General features: G+C 43.9%; 1 protein-coding gene across 2 annotated transcripts; it reads right to left on the reverse strand.

Annotated features, from left to right (window-relative positions):
* Positions 1 to 292: 292 nt before the first annotated feature.
* Positions 293 to 24317, reverse strand: tmem200b (transmembrane protein 200B). Of its 2 annotated transcripts, none has more exons than XM_074687360.1 (2): positions 24119 to 24317; positions 293 to 9883 (listed from the first exon to the last, which is right to left on the reverse strand). In XM_074687360.1, exon 2 carries the CDS (start codon positions 9840 to 9842, stop codon positions 8619 to 8621), a length of 1224 nt encoding a protein of 407 aa, XP_074543461.1. In that variant the 5' UTR covers positions 9843 to 9883; positions 24119 to 24317; the 3' UTR covers positions 293 to 8618. The 2 variants fall into 2 exon arrangements, with proteins under 2 accessions (XP_074543461.1, XP_074543459.1); XM_074687358.1 differs by having other exon boundaries at positions 23606 to 24316.
* Between the last annotated feature and the right edge of the window lie 386 nt (positions 24318 to 24703).

Below are 24703 nucleotides of genomic sequence, written 5' to 3' on the forward strand. Positions count from 1 at the left end.
ACCAAGCTTAAAATGCTGATTGTTGTAGTAACAACAAAAACATGTGAAGAGTCTGGTTTAATGAGTGTGGGTCTGAATCAGCACAAACTTAACCAAAGGAGAAAATGTATACATTGTTTTTATTTTCAAAGTTATTAAACTTTTGAGTTTTGACCATGAAAGGTCATAGATGACAGGACTGACAGGTGGACTCACCGCGCTTGTCTGCAAAAGGCTCAAGACCCACCTCTTTTTCTAATCCTGGCCCAATCAGAGCTTGATTGAGTTCAGAATTTCCAGTATGGGTTCAAGCGTCTAGCCACCCCTAGCTACTGTGTGTGTGTGTGCCGTTGAGTGTGTGCATCTCCTTTTTGCTGTTTTTGGCTGACCTCGGATGTTACTTTGTAATCTGTTTCCATCAAGCAGTTCAGTTCATCTTGGTACACCACGCATTTTGTGACATTTCCTTTGACTAAAACCGGGACAGGTCCCCAAAATACCGGCCAGTGCCATGCCACTTTTTGGGACCCTTCTGTTGGAGCTAAAAACACTGCAGTCTGTTGATTGGTGAAAAGGATTGTCACTTCCTGTGTGACAGCAGGAATAAAGAAACAAAGCTTGATTGTTGCCCGTCACAAAGTGGTCAAATTGCTGGATGTCTTCCATCGTTGCTCTTTGTTTTTTTTCTTTGTTGGATTTATTAGCGGGGTACACTGTGTCACACTGCTATGACGTCATGCTATTACATAACTGATGTGGCTATTAGCATCCAGTTCACACACCACCTACCTTGGTAGGTGGTGTGTAGGGCATGGTAGGGCATGGTTGGTTGTGGAAACGTAAACAGGATCAGTCTTTTTGATCCAACCCGTGCCAAACTGTACTGATCCAAACCGGACCACTTGGTGGAAACAGGGCTTAAGACCCATATGAACCAACTTGGGCTCTAAGATTCTCAGGGAGGGGTGTCCTGCTGGTTTCAGAGTCAGGACTAAACACAGTTAGGCTGCGTTCTGGCTCCTAAAATCTGGATTTGACTCTGACACTGTTCAAACCCAGGCTGATGACAGTTGAGTTAGCTTAAAGTATGACAGATGTCTCCTGTCTTTTAATTTCAGTATAATTATTGGGTTTTTTTTGCCTTCTTGTGATTTTACGGAGCTGTAAAGCTTTTTGACTTGTGAATGTATTGTGCTCTACTAATAACACCAAGGAACACAGATTTTGTTGAGTTAGGTCTGACAGCTGTTTTAACTATTTTTTTAGGCGCAGAATCCAAAACTCATCTCAGTTTTTCTCTATCACATGAAGTATTTTAACCAGAGCCCGACCAATATGGGATTTTTGGGCCTGATGCCGATACCGATACTGGGGGCAAAAAGAAACCGATATCCGATATATCTGCTGATACCCAATGTATCAACTGATATCCGATATATCAGCTGATATATATAAATAATTCATTGATATACACAGGATAAATACTGCATATGAACACCAATTATAACTAGCTTTTGAAAAGTTTAATCTTCCATTTGATGCATGGGACTTAAGTAGATTTTAAGTAACAATGAAGCTTCTTTCAAAACATGCAATAAATACAATTATATCAAAGTACATTGAAACATTTCCAAAAAATTATTTCAATGAAGACAATAACTTGTGAATTCACAAGCCCAGGTTAATCCTGCATGGCATCATGAAGTGAGACGCTGTGTAGTAGCCTTATATTAATCGACACACAGTAGCAGGAGCGACAGAATCTCCGCGGAGCAAAACATTTTTTATAATCGGCTACATTTTGGCCGATATTGATTAATCAGTGACAGGCTATTATCGGCTGATTAATCGGCCCTCCCGATTAATCAGTCGGGCTCTTATTTTAACTACAGGATCCTGTCCTTAAAAACATGAAAAATACTTTACTTCACCCAGTGTAATTTTACCCTGCCGTCGGCCCAGCAGAAGAGCGTCCGGTCTGGCAGATGGTGGGTCATTCCCCTGACTGTAATACACACTTGTGCCACGGTGTAATGCACCCATAGTTTGAAACAAAATCCCTAATATGATTGTTCCCATTTGTTAGTGCTGATCTTTATGTCCTCTTAATGTGGTGAAAACACACTTTACTGCCGTACTATAATCATCCCTCTGCACATGTCGCTGCTCCTTTGATGCCAGACTCTATTACACTGGGTGTTTTCTAGATAATGGATGGTAACAACCATCAGTTGAAATGATCCCGGCTGCATCTTGGATCAATGGTTGTGACCATCACAGGGAGCTCTCTCTCCTGTTTGCTGTTATTTGGTAAAAATGAGCTGAAGGCTGACACAGAGGCTGCACCATGACCCACCCTCCTTTCACTGCTTCTGCTGCAGAAGCCCCCCCCCCCCCATGAGCTGTGAGAAACCCTGAAGCCGCCCTGTAAATGGCCAATTAAATGAGTAGAGATAGTGAGGGGCTGCATACCTGGAAACCATAAAATCTAATAAGGAGGGAGAACGTGGGGCATGCAAGAGGCTCTGCTCAGGATAATAGCATCGGAGGAATTCCCCCTGCCGCTCCCCCTGATGATCCCCACTCGGGACCACTTTGACGTGTCAACCCAAGGAGCTGCAGGAAAAGAAAATCCCGCCATTCATCTTGAGATGAAGTGAGAAATCCAGATCCCGAGTGGGCAGTTGAGCCGGAGAAATGTGGATGAGATGTGAGGTCTCTGTAGGAACAAGGGATGGGCTTGTCAGCAGCTGTAGGCCTGCACAGATGATGATCTGCTGCATACACAACCAGGAAGCATTAAAGCATGGAAGCATCACCCAGTTTCCCTGAGATATGAACCCTGACAGCTGGAGAAATCACACACCACACAACAAGCTTCTTTTCTTGCCTTATATTTGCAACACAGGCATTGAAATTTTGTTCCATTTGTAGGTCTGCACAGGCGTGATTGTCCTGTCAGCCCTCTCTATTGCTTGGTATACATTGATACACACAGTGTCACACACTGAACAGTGAACAGACAGCACGGACAGAGAAAACAAGAGTAGGACTGAAGTTGCACACAGGGAGGGGCTGCCTCTGCAGTAACTCTGATCAGCTCTCTGAATCTGCAGCATCTAGGGGGTGGAGAGACCCTCCTCATAAATACTGAGAGCAATCTGAGAGGAGACGATCAACAGGAGACCGAACCCAGCAACGACTGCATCAACAGGATGCAGGCGGGCCAGCAGATAGCATTATCTTCACTCTCTGAACTCCAACATTAAAGCTGGGGTTTACAGCTGAGACCTGGGAACATGATGCTAACAGGGAGTGTGGAAAGCTCCTGAACTCTGAATGAAACATCAGTCTGCTGGAGGAGACCTCTGCTCACGCTCACAGCATGCTGAGTATCTGAGTGCATCCATGAAACCCCTGACCTTAAAGCGAAGTGTTCATGTGGTTTGTGGTTTTCATTTGACTCCAGATGGGATCAGGTCAGAGGATTAGCTTCATTAGGTTGCAAACCAGGGAATTTTGATAACACTCCAACATCTGAGGCTATCTTTACAAAAGCCATGCATTCAGGTCCTCAGGACGTCTGAGTTACACTGAGGCTGATTTATAAACAAAGGCCAATCCCAATCACACACCCCCCCCCCTTGTCTCACCCCTTCGTCTCTCTGTGCCGTAGGCAGGGCGACTGTTTCTTCTCTTCCAAAGTGAAGACATTTTTGCATCGTGTTGATGAACTGATGTCAGATCAGGGCGACACATTCACAGCAAACCGACTTCACTACCATGTACTGCATTAACAAGCGATGAGACAGCTAAGCGATGTCAAGCGAGCGTTAAAGGACATATTGCAGGTTACTTTTTTTTTTTTTTTGTAAATTAACACATAACATGGTCTGATAATGGCTGTAGAATAAGTCAATCATTGATTTTATTTCAAGCCCTCTTTGATAGACCAATCTTTTCAGAAGTGGTTCGAAAAGGAAATACGCTGTGTAGGGGATCTTTTTACTGATGGGCTGTTCAGTTCCTTTGATCATTGTGTTAGGCAACACGGGCTTCCTAAGTCACAGTTCTTTAGGTACTTACAATCTGTGACTTCTACGCAAGCATTTCCCATCATTCCCACTAAAAACACCAGTTGGTCCACTTGACGAGTGTCTGAAGATTAAGCCCTACCTATCTGGTTATGTGACTCGCCTATATCGTGCCCTTAAGGGAATGGAAGGCTATTCCCACCGGCACTTGAAAACACAGTGGGAAGAGGACTTAGATATGGAAATTTCTGTTGAAATTTGGCAAAGAGCCATCAGGAGAGTACATACATCATCAATCTGTGTGAGACATGGATTATTACAGTTTAAGGTCCTTAACTGCCTTCATTTATGTAAAGCTAAAATGGCTAAAATATTCCCTGGCACTGACCCGACCTGTTACAGGTGCCATCAGGCCCCTGCAACATTAGGCCATATGATCTGGTCGTCTTCAAAATTAAACACATTCTGGTCAAACATTTTCAACACATTCACTTATATATTTAAAAAGAAAGTTGACCCAGACCCTATTACTGCAACTTTTGGCGTCGCCCCCTAACAACTTTGGGATATCCAAACATCAATCAGATTTAATAGCATTCTCAATACTCTTAGCACGCAGACTCATTTTGCTTGGCTGGAAATCACCAACCTCTCCATCTTACTCCTGCTGGGTTCGTGAAGTAATGTCTTTCCTCAAACTAGAAAAAATTAGGTGTACAGTCCAGGGTTCAGTACAAAGATTCCAAAAAATCTGGAACCCCTTCCTAGATTTTTTTAAAACAAATTTGACTTAACGCGCTCCCCATCTCTACCCTTACCCCCTCTTTCACTCTCTCTTATCTTTTTTATTCTTTTTTAGTTGAATATACAATTTCATTTGCCTTAGTGTACCTACATTATTGGCATTGAAATAGAAGTAATTTATTGACAGTATGTATGTACGTAACACCTGTCTAACATCGTATTGAAGTCTGAACAAACAGGGTTTTTTGTCTACTTATCTTTTTCCTTCTTCTTTTTTTTTTCTCCTTTTCTTTGTTGACATTGTTTAATTCACTGTCGCTGTAGCGTACTGACCTTTTTTCTGTTATATAATGAAAAATCAATAAAAACACTTGAAAATAAAAAAATCTTGGATTTTATATGTTATCAAAACAAAAGGGCACAAATTTAGAGGAAGAGGTGGCTGTTTTCAGGATAGCTTTTTAAAAACGTTCTTGTTTTCAGCATGGCATCATGGGCTGAGGAAATTAAAGGGAAGGAGGATTTGCATGGTCTGGTTTTTTTGGACTTCTTTGGATGAGCTGCAAACGATTGGACACCATCAGACCCCTGCAATGGAGAGCTAAAAGTGGAGATGAACAAAAGTTGCTAAAAAAAAATGTTGGCATGCAAAGGAGAAAAGGAGAGTATCAACCGTGCTCTCTACCTACTGATGCAGTAGGACTCAATTGAACTTTAGCAACCTGTGTGGAGCTGGACCTCCAACCCATGCAAAATTTGGAGAAAGTAGTCTATTTTGTTTGTGCTTCATTTTTGCTGGTTGTGGTCATTTGTGCTGCTACGGTTTTTAAGTTATTTAACATTTCAATTTCTTGAGATGACATCATCTAGCTCCTCCATTTGCTCCAAATGGACCTGAAATGGTACCGTTGGTTTGTGCTTTGTTTGTGCTTTGTTTGTGCTGGTTTTTGCCATAAAAACTTTGGTTTGTTTCACTACTGTTTTAAAGATACTACACACTTTGTTTTCTGGAGATGATCTCACCTCTAGAAATGTTCTCGTGCTGGTCCTCTTCATTTGTTTAGACTGAGGTCAAACAAAGTTTGTCTTGTCCCAGTAAAAAAACACTTCAACAGTGTAACACGTATACCTGTAGTTTGTCTTGTAACGGTGACATTCCAGGTGCTTGGGGTATGAAATAAATACAGGAACACACAAAAGTACATTAAGTTAAAAACAAAAATAGTGATTTAATTGGCGTGGTAGCATGAGAAAAACTTTGTTTGACCGCAGCCAAAACAAATGAAGAGCACTGACGTCATCTCCAAAAATTAACGTGTTACTAACTTGAAAACCGTAGCAGCACCAACAACAACTTTTACGGCACAAACCAGCACAAACCAAGCAGCACAAAGGAATGGTACCATTTGGAGCAAATGGGGGGCTGAGTGAACTCTGGATGACCTATAAAATAATATGCAATAACTCTAAAAACCGTAGCAGCACAAACAACACTTTTTATGGCACAAACCAGCACAAATGAAGCACAAACAAAACAGACTATTTTCTCTACCTTTTGCGTGGGGTGGGGGTCCAGCTTCATGCAGGTACTTTAGCAGTGCAGTGGACTCTTTCACTTTCAAGCAATTGAGATCATAAAGGGAAAACGTTAGGACTGATACTACAGGCCTGCTTTTGTTTTTGGTTTGTTTTTTTTTTCTTTACCTGGGTAAAATGATGGTAATTGAATAATTTCAAGTTGTCTTAAACTTTGAATTGTCTCATAAATGAACTCTAACTCTAAGTAAATAAAAGGAGAAATCCTTTCAAATTCAAAACTGTCTGCTGTTGCTGCTTGGTGTACTTTAGACTCCATAGGCATTCCTGGGATTTCCTGTTTGCTAGCCCATACCTTAGCTTATACACATCACTTAACTAAAGCTGACCTTAGCAAAAGGGTTACACCATTCATTGAGATGATTCAGATATGTTTGGGTGGAAGCAGAAACACTAGCTTAACAGGACATGGAGTCCACTTTTTCAGACTCCATGGAGTTAGCTTTCATGCTCGGATTTCTTTTAGTGCAGGAGATAACACAGAACTTTTTTTCTGCATTGGTCACAAAAAACACAGGATGATTCTGTACCTGGTGATATGATGGAGTCTATTTTATAAAGTATATGGATGGAGTTCAGGATGGGATACTGGAGCCAGGTGAGACTGACACGGCTTCTGTCTATCATACAGTTGCAGCTTCACCAGTAGCAGCAGCCTCTAGCCAGGATTCAACCTTAGGGAAACGTGAGCTGAGCAGCGTAGCTAAGTTCTGGTTTTCTGACTCTGGATCAGTGGACTCAGTGGATAGATCCTGTGTGTCTTTATGGGCTTTATCATGATGTTGCTTTATGATCAGCTCTTACACTTATTTTTGAAGTCAGTGTATCTGATTTTAAACTTTAAATATGTTGATGTGAACACAGCATTAGGCTATCACTAGCTAACAGCTCTCACTCACCGGAACACCTGCTCCGCTCTGAAGACCATCATTTGGATTGAATACAGATTTTCCTCCTCTTTATTGACAGGAGTGACAGTCTGATTCATGTTTATTAATGTTAAACAGAGGCAGAAGCAGAAGGACCCCCCTCTGTGATGTCACCCCCAAATGCTTTTTTTTAACGCGAAAGTACAAAAACCTGTGCTAAAACGTTTCCAGGAGACCCTGTGGTTTATTAGTTTCAGAATGTCTTTGAAAATATTGCTTTTAAGTTATTTCGATACAGGTAGCTTAACTGTTGTCTTTAACCTGCCATATGCCCTTTAAGCTAGCGTTGCAATTTTCAAAAGCTGTATTATGTAGCCTTTAATTCTGTGACGTTAGCTTATCATAGTCTGTTTGCTGTGAATCTGTCACCCTGCTCTGGCATCTGGGTAGCTATTGTTAGCTGTAGCTGTGTCTGTAGCAGTAGTATCTAGATCGAAATAACGAGCTAGCTCAAAATACAACCAACAATTCAAAACATGGCTGATAATTATGTGGAGTAGCAAAGGATAGGATGTCTGATAAAACACGTGGATCATTATTTCCAGCAGTTTCCATATCATGGGAAATTTGTCCCTGATCTGTTTAACAGCTCTCAGGAAATTAAAATAATAATTTGAAACTTTATAGGACAGCTAATCTTTTTGATCCCAGGTCCGGGACCAGGTCTGAGTTATGAGGTGACCTCTGGGTTCCTGATGAGAACGTAAAGCTTGACTTCAGGGTAGTGTTCCTGTTCCCAGGTCTCAGCACAGTACCATGATCAGCTGCAGATTAAACGACCAAATTTGAGAAAACATGGCCTGACACAACTCTACACACATCAACTCAACAATGAGATTACTCTGCATAAGTATAAGATGTAACACACTGTACATCACTGCCATGCATTGCATTTGGAGTATGGGACCTTGCTGGAGGAAAAAGACCCATTTTTATCCACTTGTTGCATTTTGTTTGAGAGTGCCAGCACCTGGTGGGCTCAGGAGTCTGGCTTGTTTGGTTCAGGTATAATAGCACAGTGAAACACCCCCCCCCCCTTCCTTCACTTAGTGATGTTGATTGATTTATCCCTGGCCTGATCTGAGACAGTGTGGGGTCTGTATCTATCTCCTCTCTTTCAGTGATATAAAACTTTAACCTCATCCAGCACGGAGAGGACCAGAACTCACATGTTTAACTAATCAAGATTTAGGAAAGGTTGGAAGATCTTTGTGAGAAAAACTGTACTCCTAAGTTCAGTTTCCATCCATCCTGCATAAAACGACTGTTAAATTATTTCTGTGAATCCAGAGAAAATCCTCGGTTTTCCTCAGGTTTGTATCCTTAGGTCTCCCCATCACTGGAAAGGTCCAGATCCAAAACTCTTGTCCCACTGGGAGCACTGCTGCTCTAACTGGTCCAGCAGTTTGTCCACAGAGTCCTCCTTATTCTCCAGTTTCAGGTACCGTCTGCCACCGCCCAGGTCCAACCGAGGCCAGCTCCGGTGCATTTGCTCCTCTGGGGTTTCCAGGACCTGTTGAGGTATGTTCACACAGACCTGTGACCCCACCTCTCGCCTGGCAACTCCACCCTCCTCCTCTCCGTCCCCCTGTGTGGTCTGATATCTCTCAGACAGATGCGGCTCTACCTGGGAGTAGTGAGGTCTAGTCCTGTAGCTCATGCTGTGGCACCGCCGCGGGTGGGGGGCTGGGACCTCCGCCTCTTCTAAGCCCAGTGTGGACATGGAGCTGGCAGAAAGGAGGCAGTTGTTGGGTTTGACACAGGTTTGGGACTGCGGGTGGGTGCTGGTGTTGTCCTCCTGCTCAGCTCCAGCCTGTGTGTCGCAATCCGTCAGACTGGAGTTGCAGGAGTTGGAGTGGGAGGAGTGGAGGGAGGGCGGGGGCTCTGACTCCTGGTGGTGGAGAACAGCTTGCTGGTAGATGCCCTCCATCCCATCTTCCTGGTCTGCGGGGGTCCTGGTCTGCAGCAGGGGCTCGGAGCTGGCCAGCTGCTGCAGACACAGGATGTTGAGGTGAGCAGCAGGCAAACTGCTCACCCACTGATAGTGTTTGGCCATCGAGTTGGCCGCCGCAATCTCTGTCAGGTCAGCTGAGGGCACTGCCGCGGACACGGAGCAGATCACGCTCCGCATCTGAGCCAGCAGCATCTGGGTCTCTCTGTCCCGGTTCTCGTACAGGACAGTGTTAGCACAGATAAGGATGAAGAGTCCCACGCCCATGATGACGGGGCCCAGCAGCTTCATCCTCTCGCTGTGAATAAGACTGGCTGTGGAGAGGAGGCCCTTCGCTCCCAGTCTCCACCCAGAACCCTCAGAGAAACCTTCCCCATCAGATCCCAGGATGGAGGCCCTGGACAGACGATAGGGCCAGTACCCCGCCACAGCCAAAGCTGTGCCAACCACCACCACGATGACCCCCAGCACCAGGAAGGCTCCGGGCATGGAGCGGATACGGAGCTTTCCTCGGATCATCCGGTCCTTCTTCTTCCTGCTGGTGAAGGTGAAGCGATGCTTCCGTTTGCAGGGGGATGCTGTGACACCTCGAGCCTTCTGGGACTTCATGGCACTGGTCGGTCCAGATCTGGCTTCAGATGGACAGGAACCTGCGGGGAAGAGGACACACTGAGGGTTAACACAGCGAAGAGGACGTCTCAAACACAGGGCTCACATTAACACTCAGGTCTGCTCTAGCAACCTGTGTGTGTTTGTGATGAATCTTTAATGGATCTCAGAGCATTTGGGGAGTGGGTTTTCCAGACTTACAGTCAATTTCCTGTCAAGTAGTCATATTTATCATTTGGAGAGTCATTCTTTAAGCTGCCTAGAGTTTGAGATGCTGCATGTCTTCCATCTATGCTCTTTGTTTGCTGTGTCACGTTTTTCTTCTTTGTTGGATTTAATAGCGGGTATAAACTGCTATAGCGTCGCGCTATTGTTTACCAGCTGCGGCTTCCGGCATCCGGCTTACACGCTGCCCACCACAAGAGGGCACAGTGTGTTGTGGAAACGCAAACGGGATCAGACTTAACTGTACCAAACCGTCCCAAACCGTACTGAACCGACCCATACTGCTTGGTGGAAATGCAGCTTATGACAACACCACGCTGGCTGATGAAGTTTAGTAGACAGAAGAGAGATCTTTGTTTTCTCTGCTGATTAATTTTGTAGTGATGGTGGACACTGGGGCCAACTTTCAGACAGGAAATGGATGGAAGAGCAGAAGAAAGATAAACAGAGGCTTACGGTTAAAACACGAGCTAAAGGCTAAAACAGGAGCTACTGCAGCAGTTATCCTGCAGTGGTCTGTTCAAACTTGAGCTTCTATCAATAAAATGAAGAGTGAGGTTACGTTAGCTCTGCTTGGTAGATGACTGGCAGGACATAACCAGGATTTACTAATGTTACACATTACTGACATGTCTTGGAGCACCGGGCTGTCAGCTGAGCTAAATACAGACAGCTACTAAACTACATATGTGAGGAGTCATATGTGACAGTGTTTGCTTGTTGTCATGTTAGCCTACAGACACATCAGAGCACGGGGCTGACGATAGCGCTACGTATACTACGTTTGCCTAAAGTCACAATTCAAACTGTAGCCCTACATTTCTGTACAGATAAATACCTTACCTCAGCACGTTGTATCCAGTAAAAAGTTGTCTTGAACAAAGAACATTTGTTTCTTTCTAATCTCCATTTCATTCCAAAACAAACACAGGCTAAAACTTATTTATGACAGTGTGCAGAGACTCCAGGCCAGAAGGTCTCAATGTAGTGCAAATAAAACTGATCCTGCTCATAGCAGCTTTCATATTGTTTCAATTTGAAGTTTATCCTGTAAAATGTATTTATGTTTGATTGCAGTATTTCTTCCTTCACCAAAATTCTGAAATCAAATTCTCTTTTTCGCAAGTCGAGTACCTTCTGTAAAACCGGGTGTTGGAAGTTCCAAGGATTCCAGAAAAATGGTCCAGCTCTTGCTCACAGCACTTTGTCTGACCTTTTTAGAATATAATAGAATAGAATAGAAAAGAATAGAATAGAATAGAATAGAATAGAATAGAATAGAAGAGAAAATACTTTATTTATCCCCGAGGAGAAATTCAGGAGTCACAGCAGCAATCAAGAAAACAAAAGTAAGAAAGTGTAAAGAAAGTGCAAAAAGGTCCATAAGAAATTAGATGACGACATCCTGTCCACCACTCTCCAGCCCAGCCAGTCTCCACCTCCACAGGGTCCAGGACTGAGCCTCCCCAGCAGTCTGTTCAGTCTCTGTCTCCTGGATCCTGTCTGCCCACAGCAGGCGAAGCTCCTCCAATGTGGCACCGGCGTCAGATGTCAGCTCCGTCAGCCACGTCCGTGAACAGCACAATATGGTCAAAACAAACAAAAAAAAAAAGTGCAGGCAGACATTTTGAGGCTCAGGTGTTACAGGGTTAAGGACAAAGTAATGAAGTTGTTCTTCATGGTGCTCCCACAGCAGTAAAGCTGAGCCTGAGCTCACGGCTCTAACAGATAAGTGTTCAGCAGAGCAAAGCCTCTGTTAGTGAACTCTGATGGAGAAACCATCAACTGCAGGTTGTTTGGTTGTTCAGTTAGGACCAGGTTTGTCTTTGAGCCTTGGTGAAAGGAGAGAGGGAGTGTCCTCCCATGTGTCCCTCATTAGACAGCAAAGATCAAACAAAGGTTGGGGAGCTGGAGAACAGTTTAAAAATACCTTAAAGCAGCTCTCAAATGCCCTGAGAGAACCTCTTTGAACATAACAAAAGCCCAGGTTCTCCCTGATCCACATCCAGCTCTCTGTGTTTGATGAGAGGACTTAAATGGGCTGCAGGGGAGCGTGAGCTGGGAACTACCTTTACTGATGAGCGGTGAAAAGGATCAACAGCTCCTCCTGTGACTCAGTCTGTGACTCAGCCGGCCCTGCTGTCTGCAGCACGTTCACATTCCGGGTCAGGTGTTATCATAGGTCTTGCTTCCTTATGTAACACCATTCTAAAAAGTTTGTTGATCCTCAAACTCAGAACCAAACAGAAACATGCCACTGCCTCCCTACAACTTCAGTCGCTCTCTTTGAGTCAGTGGTGTGCACAATGGGGGGAGGGGTCGCCCCTTCTCAAGGTCTCAGTGTTGAAAAACATACACTAAAGGGGCCCTTTCAGGAGCCACACCCAAGGTTATAATAGTTTTGAATTTGTCATCATAGTTTAGTTTTAGTTAGTTTTAACATCATTTTTCTCATAATAGTTAAGAATAAGTTTTGACATTTTTTTCAATTACAGTTTAGTTTTAATTAGTTTTAGAGCAGGCATTCTAGTTTTTATTTAGTTTTGATTTTTGCAACAAGGCTTGTAGTTTAGTTCCAGTTTAGTTTTAGTTTTTCATACCTTATTTGCAAGGTGCAGGATTCAAAAAGGTCAGAGTAAATATTTTGTCATACTGTTTATTTTCAAGTCCAACATAGTGCTCACTGCTCAGTCAATGCTGATACTGAACTGTTGGCTGCTGCCTTAAACACAAGAAAATAAATATATAAAAAATATAAACAAAAATTACATAAAAATAATATAAACATAAATTAGATAAAAATAATAGAAACACAAATTTTATTAAACAATATAATATGAGCTTTGATAATTAGAAACTTGCACTCTGTAACAATAAAGGCAGACTCAAATACAATTAAAGTCAGACTTAGATGCAATTAAACTATTACAGATGCTCTGATTCATTGCGCCACCTCGTTTCATCACAGCACAGTGCACAGCCAGTCAGTGCAGTAAACAAGCACGTAGTACAGTACAGTATTACGGTACATCTCTATGACGGTGCTGTACGGTACTGACAACTGCCGAAAACTGTCGTAAAATTGGTTGGGAAAACGTGTCGGATTGATTTAAATCCTAAAGGCTATTGATATTGTCAAAAACTATAACCAAAGACATTTTGGGCTCTAATTTTGTAGCCCATGCGCCTGTGCAGGCGCACCTGCCCTGCGCTGGCCTTCGCCGCGCGGACAGGCGGCCGAGGCACAGCGTCTGTTTGGTCCAGCACGGCGGAAACAGTGCTAGTAGTGGAGACGGTCAGACCCGCTGTCCCTGCAGCAGGAGAATGGACAGCAAGGCACATCGGAGGACACGAAGCGCATCACCGTGTGGGCCAGCTCCCAGGACAGATGTAATCTGTTCCTTTGGCATTAATAGGAGAACAAAATGAAGAGACAGTTACACAACTGGCTTATCCATTCAGAATACTTTTGATCCACCTGCACTCCTGGTTTGTCAAACCTTTGGTGATATATTGTATACTCTCCTGGTGTCTCCGCCTCATCCTCCTTACAATAATTTACTCCATCTTTTTAGATCACAGAGGAATATGGGAAATCACGGGTAAATCCTGAGTGACAAACATTTATTTAGTCTCTTTTTTCTTCGTCTTTTCTCTCCCTCTTTTCTTTGAATTAAATGAAATGAGAGAAGCCAAATCAGTGTTTCCCATTAATTAATGAGACAGTGGCGGCCGCCACAGTCTCATTTGGCTCCGCCACAGTCTCATATGGAGAAAAAAATACGATCCGTCACTCGGTCAGATCATTGCACAGCTGTGATTTCCTACCGCACGTAAACAAGCGAGAACAAGAGTGCGCGCGCACTGGTCACACTCATACACGTCGCTCTTTACTTGATATGTTTGACGCAAACCAGATTCCAGCAACACTGAAGCGGGGCGTCTGACTCTGAGGTTAGTGCAACTTCTTTTTTGGGTATTAGCGCTCATGCTAACTGCAGCCGTGGCCACAGTAGCTCACTGCGCTGTCTGCCTCCATTCACTGGAAGAGGAGCGGCTGCACCGCGCACGTCTCGGTTCCAGAGTTTCAGTGACGAGAGCGACCACACTGTTTCATTATCACCCCATGTTCAGAGTCAGTGCAGGCACACAGTACAATCACCTTATTATTTCATATTCTCCTCTCCTGGGGCCTCATTTTTTACAGCGTGTAAAAGTCCTCTTGAGTTTCACTTACGACGAAAAGGCAAAACGTGCATACGACCAACACTCTTTTCAGATCTATCAAACTCTGCGTACACACGGCTGAAGCTATTCCCCGTGATAAATCACACGGCGCCGAGAACAGCGTAAATGTGGTGACGTGAACACACCTCGTTTCCCGCCTTCAGCACGCCCGAACATAACCGTATATGGTCAATGCAAATCAGTACGTGCATATTAAGTAGCCATGTGCGTTGTGGGATTTTATAGTGACATCAGCGTAAGATGGTGAACACAACAGACGGAGAAAGCATGGAAGAAGATGAATTTCTCTAAAAGCCAGATACACAGCAATATCAGGGCCTCAGCAAATTTAGGAATCTTTATTTATTTAGACAATTTTCAGCAGTCACTGTAGAAAAAAAAAACAGAATGAAAACTCAACACTCCTAAATCCAAATAAGGGAGCAGAGAGAAGAAGAATCGTAATCTGACCCTCTATCGCAAAAAAATATTTTTTTAAGATGTTAAAACAATATAAAGGGTTTCCACTTTGCTTCCCTTTCACCTACTCACATCCTCTTGCTCTCTTTTCTCTCATCAGCTTCAAACACACTCCTTGTTAACTCAGGTGAGAGAATAACGGTAGGCTACAGTCTCAGTAGCCTGATAACGGATCACGGATCATGGAAATAGTGTAAATAACGTGTTGTTGAAATGCTGTTCAGTAAATTTTTCAAACTATTGTGAGAGAGTGAGTTTTTGGTTTTGTTTCTGAATCAAATTTAAAATATTTCCGATATGCCTTTGTAAGTTTTTATTTATCAGCGTACGTTCATGTCCATGGTCCCAAACTGAACTCACTGTAAGGGCGATACGTCGCGCTTAAAAACGTACACACACATTAAAACCGCCGAGGGTCAGCGACTCTGCCACCACAGTCTCCTAAAATCCTGTGGGAAACACTGCAGATATATACTCAGTATCAGATGTTAAGGCTGTTTATTGTTTAATTGCAAGATGTGCATCAAACTTCCAGCTGCCGTCAGGTTAACTTTCCATTATGACAAACGGCTTTAATCTGACATCAGATGTGACGGGACAGTTAATTTAGATATAAATGTATATGCTGGTTCAGACGGTTACATTAAATAGTGAATGCTGTGATTGTTTATTGCATTAAAATGTGCCTGACACTCTGGAAACCTGCCTCTGAGGCTTTGATGACGTGCGCACATATGCGCCTGTCACCAAATTACAGCTGCAGAGGGTGCGCTCCGCTTTGCGCCGAGGATAGACCAGGTTGGAGCTGGCGAGCTTTCAGTGCACTTTTTTGGCACGAAATTGTCACTGCGCCAACATGAATCAGCTGACACTTCCCCCTGGTGCGCCATCAACTCCCCCTGGCGCGCAGTCACACCCATCTCTGCGCAGACGGTCTACCAAATTGCCAAATTGGCAGCGCACAGCGGTGCGCCGCACAAAATTAGCACTGCGCAAAGTGCGCCAGGCTTGCGCCCCCTGCGGTACGCCACGAAATTAGAGCCTCAAGTCTTTAATTTTGGTTAGTTTCAGTTAGTTCAGTTGTGAACACAAGATACAGTTTTTGTTTACTTATTTTTGTTTCCTTTTCTAGTTTTTAATAGTTTGAGTTAACTGCAATGTAATTTACATTTTAGTTTTTGTTTTTAGTTTCGTTTTAGTTAACTATTGTAACCTTGGCCACAACGTGCTAAACAGCCCCTTGGGAGCCAAAACACACACCACTGAAATGTGCAGTAGTTCCCTCTTCAGTGGTGAGACTCCACTGTGTGTGCCTTTTTTTCTTTTCGTCACCACCCTTCAAGAAGTCTGTGTATACCACAGTAAATATTGATGATCAGAGCCTACATAGTCGAATGTATTGTAGGACTCTGCGTTCAAAATGGACTTCCTCCATTTCCTCCTTACCAGTACATAGTCCAGTTGACACCGCATACCGGTGGCTCGGTCCTGGAACGTCCATCTCTTGCCCATCCTCTTTCGGAACAGGGTGTTGGCAGCCAGTAGGTTATGTTCCGCAAGGAGAGCTGCTAGATGTTCTCCGTTGCGGTTGGTGTTGTGGTGGTACGTGAAGGGTGCGTCCTCCGGTCCAAGTCTTGCATTGAAGTCCCCCATGATTACGAGGAAGTTGTGAGCAGGCACATGGTGGATCGCTGTTCTTGGGTCATTGTAGAACCTTTCCACTTCCTCAATCTGTGCCACGTTGGTGGAAGAGTACACACCCTATGGCGGGCCTTTCGTGCTTGGGGGCTCACCACGAGTCCCTCGCCACCTGTTGCCATCTGGGCATCATTACACCATGCCGATAAGGTGATGACATGCAACCCCCCAGTCTGCAATAGTTAATTGGCTGGTCTGTGTGCACTGTCCTATGCTCCTGGACTGCCACTCCCCTTTCCTTGACACAGTGTGCCAGTTCTTCCAACCTCACGTCTTCCCTCACTGTGTATGCATTGTAAGTTGAGTTACAGTAATGAAGTCAGTCGTGAGCCTGCGGTAACTTTTCTCTTCTCCTCCTGTCTGAAAACATTTTCCTTTAAGTATTTTGTCATTTGGAGTTTTCAGTGTTGTTGAAAAAGACTAAGTGTGATATGATTCTGTCATGAAAGTTAAAATTCTGCCTTAAAACCGAAGTTTTATCTATGTATGCTAGCATATCAATGCAGTTTCCCATATACGTTGGCATCAAGCTAGTGGTAAGTTCCCTCTATTCTTTTTGGTACATTTGGAGGTATATAACACGTTGAATGTTACAGTTCTCCTTAAGGTAAACTTAAAGTAGGAGTCCTGAATCAGACGTTTCTTGGGAAACTGTATCTGCTAAGCTACGAACACTGCTGCTCCTCACTCAGGAAAAGTGAGCAGCAGGACCACGTGTTGTTAGGAGGCTTTGCCATTGGTTGAAGGAAAAGGCAGTGGCGGTGCTGCGTTTAGGAGGCATTTGTTTACTAAGCAGCCAGTGAAATAAAACGCTTAAGTATCGTCCGCGTTTAGAAATTAGATCACGTACACGAATGATCAGTTGCATCCTTACTTTATACCTCAGTTAGTTACTGTGTAGTTCTAGTGTTACTCTGTGAAAGACAAACACAGGTAGGATGAGCAGATTTGAGCAGGGATGTATTTGAACCATGAAACTAGAAGCTTGGAACAGACATGCTTTACAGAGTCTTCCTCACACTTCACAGAGTTTGCTTACACTAAAAACTTTATCTGTCCACATGACTGAGTATTACACCTCACACATGGATGCCTGGGAGTCCAGACATACTTTCCCTGGTTTTACTCACTCTGGTTCCCCATTAGTTGTCGGCTGTTTACCACACAGACTCCCTCTTAGCGTTAATCAGCCCTGAATCTGATCCAAACCTCTGTGTCCGGGGGAGGCTTGTAAATTCAACGAGGTACAAACAAAAATAGTGAAACACTCACACATGTGCTGTTTTCCCGGAGCTCTCACACGCTCATAAACAAAGCAGAGATGGAAAAAGTGCTTCAAAGACTGGCTGTAATTACAGAGAGCTGTTAGCCCTCTAACAGGCAGAGCCAAGGTTTTTATCACCAGGAGAACGTCCTCCCTGCAGCTTTCCTAGATCTGCCTCACACTCACACCCCATCAGCCTGTTAGGTACGAGTTCTGGTTCATCGGGATAAATGACACCTTCTCAGACTGCCTCCATCCCAAACCAAGCCTAGGAGGTGCAGGTTTCAAATCAACAACTTTTAATGAGTATCAACGACTATTAATAGCATCACAGTCATCATCATAGTAGCATCACACTGCTTTGGGTCTTCACCAAAGTGACCGGGCTGCCATTTGAAATTTTGACTTGTTGATTGAAGGTTTTCTTTATTTTGTCCAATTACATCAGCGATGGCCCGACTGGTTGCCTGTTATGGTGTGTGTGTGTGTGTGTGTGTGTGTGTGTGTGTGTGTGTGTGTGTGTGTGTGTGTGTGTGTGTGTGTGTGTGTGTGTGTGTGTGTGTGTGTGTTCTTTTGTCACAGGAGCCAGTGGGTGTAGTCTGGCTGGTGCTTGATTCAGGTTGCAGTCAGAGAACACCTGGGCCTAGTGTTCTCTTATTTATAAACTCAGACATGTCAGTAGCTGTTTTCCAAACCACCTACTGCATTAGCAGTGATACTGATTCGACTGAAATCCACTCTGTAGTAGTCAGGATGCGTAAAATCACATAACCTGCAGTATACTAAAAAATCCCTGGATGTCCAACTGATCCAGGAAAATTTCTCAGCCTGCAACAGATCAGTCTATCAGACACACTGTTTCCCACAATGCACAGAGCTAACACTGTTTGTCTATGCAGGTGGCATGTTGTGGTGAAGTGATGCAAAAGCAACACCATTAAGTCTTGTTACTTCTAGTCTTAAAAAGGTTTCTACTTCTAAAAATTCATTAAAGCACATATAAACCACTGATTCGCTTTTTAAACCATATGTGGATTATGTGGAAGATATTTTTCCATCAGCTGCAAAAATAGAATTCCTTTCCAGGTTTATGTTTAATGAACAATATAACTTTTGGTGTAAGATTAAAAAATCAAATATGATGATTCTGCTGTCATATGATTAACAACAAAAAACTAAAATGTTAAGATCTACCCAAAGTCTGTGTTGTACATTTATAATAAAGGCAAAAAAAATCCATCAGCTGTAGCTACGCTTTCAGAAACTGAAAACCTATACTACAAAACAGACTTGACAGAACAGTCAGACTACATACTACATGCAAAAGTAGTCGGCAGTATGCAGTGCCTACATACTACACGACATTTGTTGGTTCAGTGATGAAAGCACTTGTCCACCACTCTCCAGCCCAGCCAGTCTCCACCTCCACAGGGTCCAGGACTGAGCCTCCCCAGCAGTCTATTCAGTCTCTGTCTCCTGGATCCTGTCTGCCCACAGTAGGCGAAGCTCCTCCAATGTGGGGCCGGCATCCGATGTCAGCTCCGTCAGCCACGTCCGTGAACAGCACGATGCCACTGGGTTAGCACAGCTAGCTCGTCCATCCCACCGGAGCTAGGTCCCACGTTCCCAACAACGATGGATGGAAGGACAGGTCCACGTCGTCACCTCCCAGCTCACACCCGAGAACCAGCACGTCGTCCTCACCTCCTCCTCCTCAGCTCGAGGGAAATCATCAAGCCCTACACTAGTTAGCATTGACATGCTACAGGCTGCTAACAGCTAATTTCAAATGTAAACAATGCAGCCATGGTTACATGTAGGATCTCCAGACAAACACAGGAGAAAAGTAGTAAAAAATATCACTGAAGCCACAAAAAGTTTGGTCTCCATGGCCAACAATGAACCATACAAAGTAATGATCCACTCCAAATACAAAGATGACGAAAAAGAGACGAAAAAATTACAAGAAACGAGAGAGCTGCTGCAACAGGCAGCTACTTGGGCAGCGCCTAGCAATGGAAAAAGAAGAAAGAGAACAGAACATTGTTCTGTTCAGGACGGAAAATTAATAAAAGTAATTTAATCAGCAAATTTAATAGTAAGCTTTTTTTCTGCTTATTTTTTAAAACGCTACATTTCAAAAGTCATGGATAACAACTATGATATTGTTTTAGAATTAAAGGTTTTTTCATTAAGGAGCTCACCCTAGTGGTGGTTTAGCCATCACAAACACATCAAAAAGGTCCTGGTGTCGGCTGCAGACTGTTAATTAGGTGCAGCACACACCTTACACTGTGTGATGCTCAAATACATTTAAGTCAGTTATCTGAAGGCTTGTCTGGAGCCGGGTGTTGAAAAGGAGCTCTGGCTTTAAATGCTGGGTCCTGTTGCAGTGTGCTACATGTGCTATAAATGATTTCTTTAAACCATGGGGAAAAGTTGATCAAACTTTGTAAAAATTATCATCAAATTTAAAATTTTAATATTAAATGAATTTTAAAAACCTGACCTCGGTACACATGGTCTGGACTATAGTCCAAGAAGCGTCCTGGTTTCTGTTTGTAGCAGGGACCGAGGCAAAATTTCAGTTTTGAGTGGGCCAAACAAATTTTAGGCTTTAATGACAAAGATCAGTGGATCTCTATTTAAATGATTGAAACAGCTGACTGATGTACTACTGTCACTATGTGTGGGTTTAAAGATGATCTGTTACAACTTTAATATTTGGTGCATTTTAATAGGTAGGTATTAGGTATTTATTACTATTATTAGGTATTTATCAGTAAGTTATGTAAACCTATGGTTTAAAACGTGACATCCAGAAAACGCTGTGGTAGCCAGCTATTTATAGTGCTATTGGCAGCCCGGTGCTCTGACGTATCTGTAGGCTCACCTGACAACAAGTAAACACTGTCAGTTTGTATGTAGCTTAGTTGCCCTTTATATGTAGCAGAGCTGACCGGTGCTCTAAGACATGTCAGTAATGTGTAACGTTAGTGAATCCTGGTTATGTCCAGTCATATACCAAGCAGAGCTAATGTAACCTCACTCTTCATTTTATTGATAGACTCTCAAGTTTGAACAGACCACTGCAGAATAACTGCTGACTGTGGGTTAGAGTGAACATTGTCACAAACAGTTTAGCTCCTGTGTCCACCATCACTACAAAATTAATTACAGAAATCATTTTCAGCAGAGAAAACAAAGATCTCTCTTCTCTCCACTAAACTTCATCAGCCAGCGTGGTGTTGTCATAGAGACCTAGATGGGCCATAAATCAATCTAGTCCTAGACCCGATCAAGAAGCTACAAAGTAGCATTTGGGAATAACCCATGTTGGTGCTGATAATCTCATTTTAAACTGTGGATTAGGATCAGGTATAGATCTAGAAGAGAGACTTTTTAAGATCACTTAGAAACTCCTCACAGCCCCTGTAAAGATGTTCAAATAAAAGACAAAAAATCTACAGTCTTTCCCCAAATCAGTTTCTAGTCCTGCCTGTATAATATGTATAACAGACTAAATGTTTCACAACTCAGTTCATTTATTTATTTATTTATTTATTCATTCATTCATTTTTCCCAACAGGAAAAAAAAAACTTTTCCAAACTCGGCTTATTTTATAGACAGGGTGTTAAACAATAACACAACAAACTTTAAGTGACAAAATTTTACATTTTTTTCTTTTAAACAGTTTTTTTTTTTTTTTTATTTGTTAAATAAAATAGAAAGAAAAAAAGAAAGAAAAACAAACATCAACCACAACAAAAATTTCCCTAAAAAAAGTTACAGAAGAGTCCGGGCTGAGCCTGTTGAAAAGTGGGTGGGCCTGGGTCCCTTGGGCCCAACCATGACACCACCCCTGGTCTGTGGTCAGTATTTTCAACCAATCAGGTATCAGCAGGAAACACAGCCTGTACATATAAGCTCTAATAGCTGTTCATCAGGGGAGGATTTCCTCCTCTTTATAATTAGATCTTTGCATGAAGAGCAGCTGACAATCTGTTCCTGATTAAACAGTCACATCGAAGGGACGTTTACACTACAACTGTTTTAGGAGAAACGCAAACTTTTCAAAATGACCTCCAAAGTGAAATTTTTCTAAAACACTAAGCCACCGTTGTTGTGTAAACAGTAAGCCAGTGTTTTCAGTGGAAACACAGACGTCACACTCTGTTTTGCACAAGCACTAGCGCATCCAACAGTCCAACAGTACCATTGTTATAATCGTGGTGGTTGACCATGTTGTGCTCGTGCTGCTCAATCTGTTCAATCTGCTGAATCTACTGACTGTCTTTATACAAAATGAGCATCTGTTGCTCCACTTCTGCTCTTAGCATTCACCAACACACCAGGGCCCTATTCTACGAGGCAATTTCAGCCTAGCGAGATAGCCTTGGAGCTACCTCGCTGAACTGAGCACGGTAGCCGGCGGTCTCGCTATATGGTTTTACGACGCTGGTTATCAACCTCATAAGTTGATCCAGCTTGGCAATGAGTGCATGCACGCATATAAGGCTGACATTTATAGCACCACCTGCAGGCCTGGCATGCTTACTACAGCATTTTCAGTCCATCAGTATATCCTTGTAAACGGAGCCTGAGACAGTAACCTGCTTTAAGATGATACCTCAGCAAATTTAAGAGCTGCTGAGTTCAAGAACATCTGTTTATTTTTCAGCTTCAAATAGCTGAAACTACTTGGAGTGAAGCTTCTGTGTGACTTTTATACCATGTAGCTGAGACTCACCACAAACTGATCAACGGGGGCTCTTCTAGGGGATGAACCAGGAAATGCCAGTTTATTTATCAGACTGGGCAGCGGATCTCTTTGGATCTGAACACACAGACACTCCTGGAATTATTAAGTGGACTGAAGATCTTATTTATAACTTTATCATTATTGGAAAAAAAAAGCATGTTACAGGTTTGACAACAACAGCAGCAAAGCAACACTTGGTTCTTAAAGGGACGATACAGCTCAAAGATTACCTGCAGCAACATTTGAAATGAGATGAAAACTTTCTTTCTTTGGCTTCAGTAAAGATGTATTTTTAATCTTTGAGTTTTTACAGCTCAAGGTGAATAAGTCACCTTGAGATTTAGGAGCATCAGGATTCAGTCTTCAGTACCAACCTGTCCTGCAGCTGATGGAGGGATAACTCACAGATCAGTACACAGTGGTAACTGAATGTTCCCCTGCATGTTGCTGTCAGACAGGTTTGGGTGCTGAGGATCAGAGCTCTAGCTCATAGAGCTCTAACTCATCGGTGTGTGTTTCTCACACTCACAGTCACAGTTGCAGAGAGGCAGGCTGTGTTGTTATTCATGCAGCAGTGTCAGAGATATGCTCCTTTACTTTTGGCTCCAGACTGCAGCAGCAGCACAAACATGTTGAGAGGAGTAGAGGAGCAGAGGAGCTGACTCTCCGCTCCTGCAGCCAAGCAGCGGCTCCCTCACCAAGTTGTGCTGCAGGAGCTGAGACCTGCAGGATTCAGTCCAAGTCACCACAAAACACTTCTGTGTCGAGTTAAAGCAGCGTGTTTCTGTGTGGATAATAACGATAGAGCCCCTTCATCATCATCATCATCATCATCACCATCATCATCATCATCATATTCTGCCCTCCTACTGCTCGCAGCCGGCAGAGGAACCAACTGGACCACAGCCAGTCCACCGCCGGGGAGCCACAAGTTGTGCTCCGTGGTGTGTACGGACAGACGCTATGACACAGTCCTGAGAGAGGGCGAGCTCACAGCAGTGAGCCCTAATCCGGATTCTCTGAGAGCAACATGCAACACATGCAGTGAATCCTCTGAATTCAGCTAAACCCGCAGCAGACTGAAGGAATGACGGCTTCATCTTTACCTTACGGCTGAGAATCCGAGCCAACCGGACCGTGTCCCCAAAAGCAGACTCTGTTGTGTGGAGGCTCCAGACAGACAGAACCGAGTCTGAGTGACCGAGCTGCTGCATTCCTCTCCGACCGCACAGCAGCAGCTCACCGTGCGCCGACACATCCGAGGGGCTCCGGGGGGCAGGAGAGCGCGCTCATCCACTGCACCCAGCCCCAGACCTGACCCACAACACCGGCGACACCAGGGCCAGAGAGGAGGGGGGGCCGACCAGGACACACCAGGACTGAGAGACACCGACGACCAGACACGGGCTGATCATAATCCAGCAGCCCGTCCCCTCTGGACTCTGTCTGGATGTAGTCCGCCTCCTGTTGCAACTTGTTTACAGTTTGAATCCGCAGAGGATCCGGATCATAAGCGAGTCCCCATCTCGGTCCAGCTGTGTATGACTCAGTCCCGGTTTCATGCAGAGTCCTCCTCTGCAGCTCCTGAAGCTCCTGCTCTCCGTCTGATAGAAACTCACCTCATGTGGACCAGCAGAGTCCAGCCCCGCTGCTGAGTCCGTATACGGCCTCTTCACATGAACCCAGACCAACAAATCCTTTTCCACCTTCCGAACAGCCTCCAGAATAAAAGTAGGGGAGACTGGGGATAGCTCTAACGCCTACTCAGTTTGGTCAAATCACAGGCTGAGGATCAGGAGGAGATGCAGCTTATTGGCTGCAAAGTACAGCGGCTGTGGAAGTCTTTGAACTGTAGCCACTGTGGAGTCCAGCAGGGGGCGACACCACTCTGACTGTAAAGGAGTCCTGCCTCTGATTTCTTTCCTCATGAGTTTATGGTTTCAGCCTCAAGTCAACACCTCTCATCAGCTTTAAAGACTGCTACACTAATCTTTAGACTTCCACCCCACCTTTGCCTGAACTAATGAGTCACATCTTACCCAGATCCCAAGTCCTTAAACCAGGATCTGAAGACAGATGAGCAGCCAGAGCCAGGGGTTATCAAGGGGGCCCCTCCTGGTACTGGTGCTTCAAAGAAGTTAACAGTTAGCCCCTGCTCTTTACCAGCTCCCACCAGTCCACTTTAATTCAAAAAGCTTTATTGA

This window comes from Halichoeres trimaculatus, unplaced genomic scaffold (assembly GCF_033239565.1).
Source record: "Halichoeres trimaculatus isolate MK-OKI-2021-1 unplaced genomic scaffold, fHalTri1.1 fHalTri1_scaffold_14, whole genome shotgun sequence".
Lineage (NCBI taxonomy): Eukaryota > Metazoa > Chordata > Actinopteri > Labriformes > Labridae > Halichoeres > Halichoeres trimaculatus.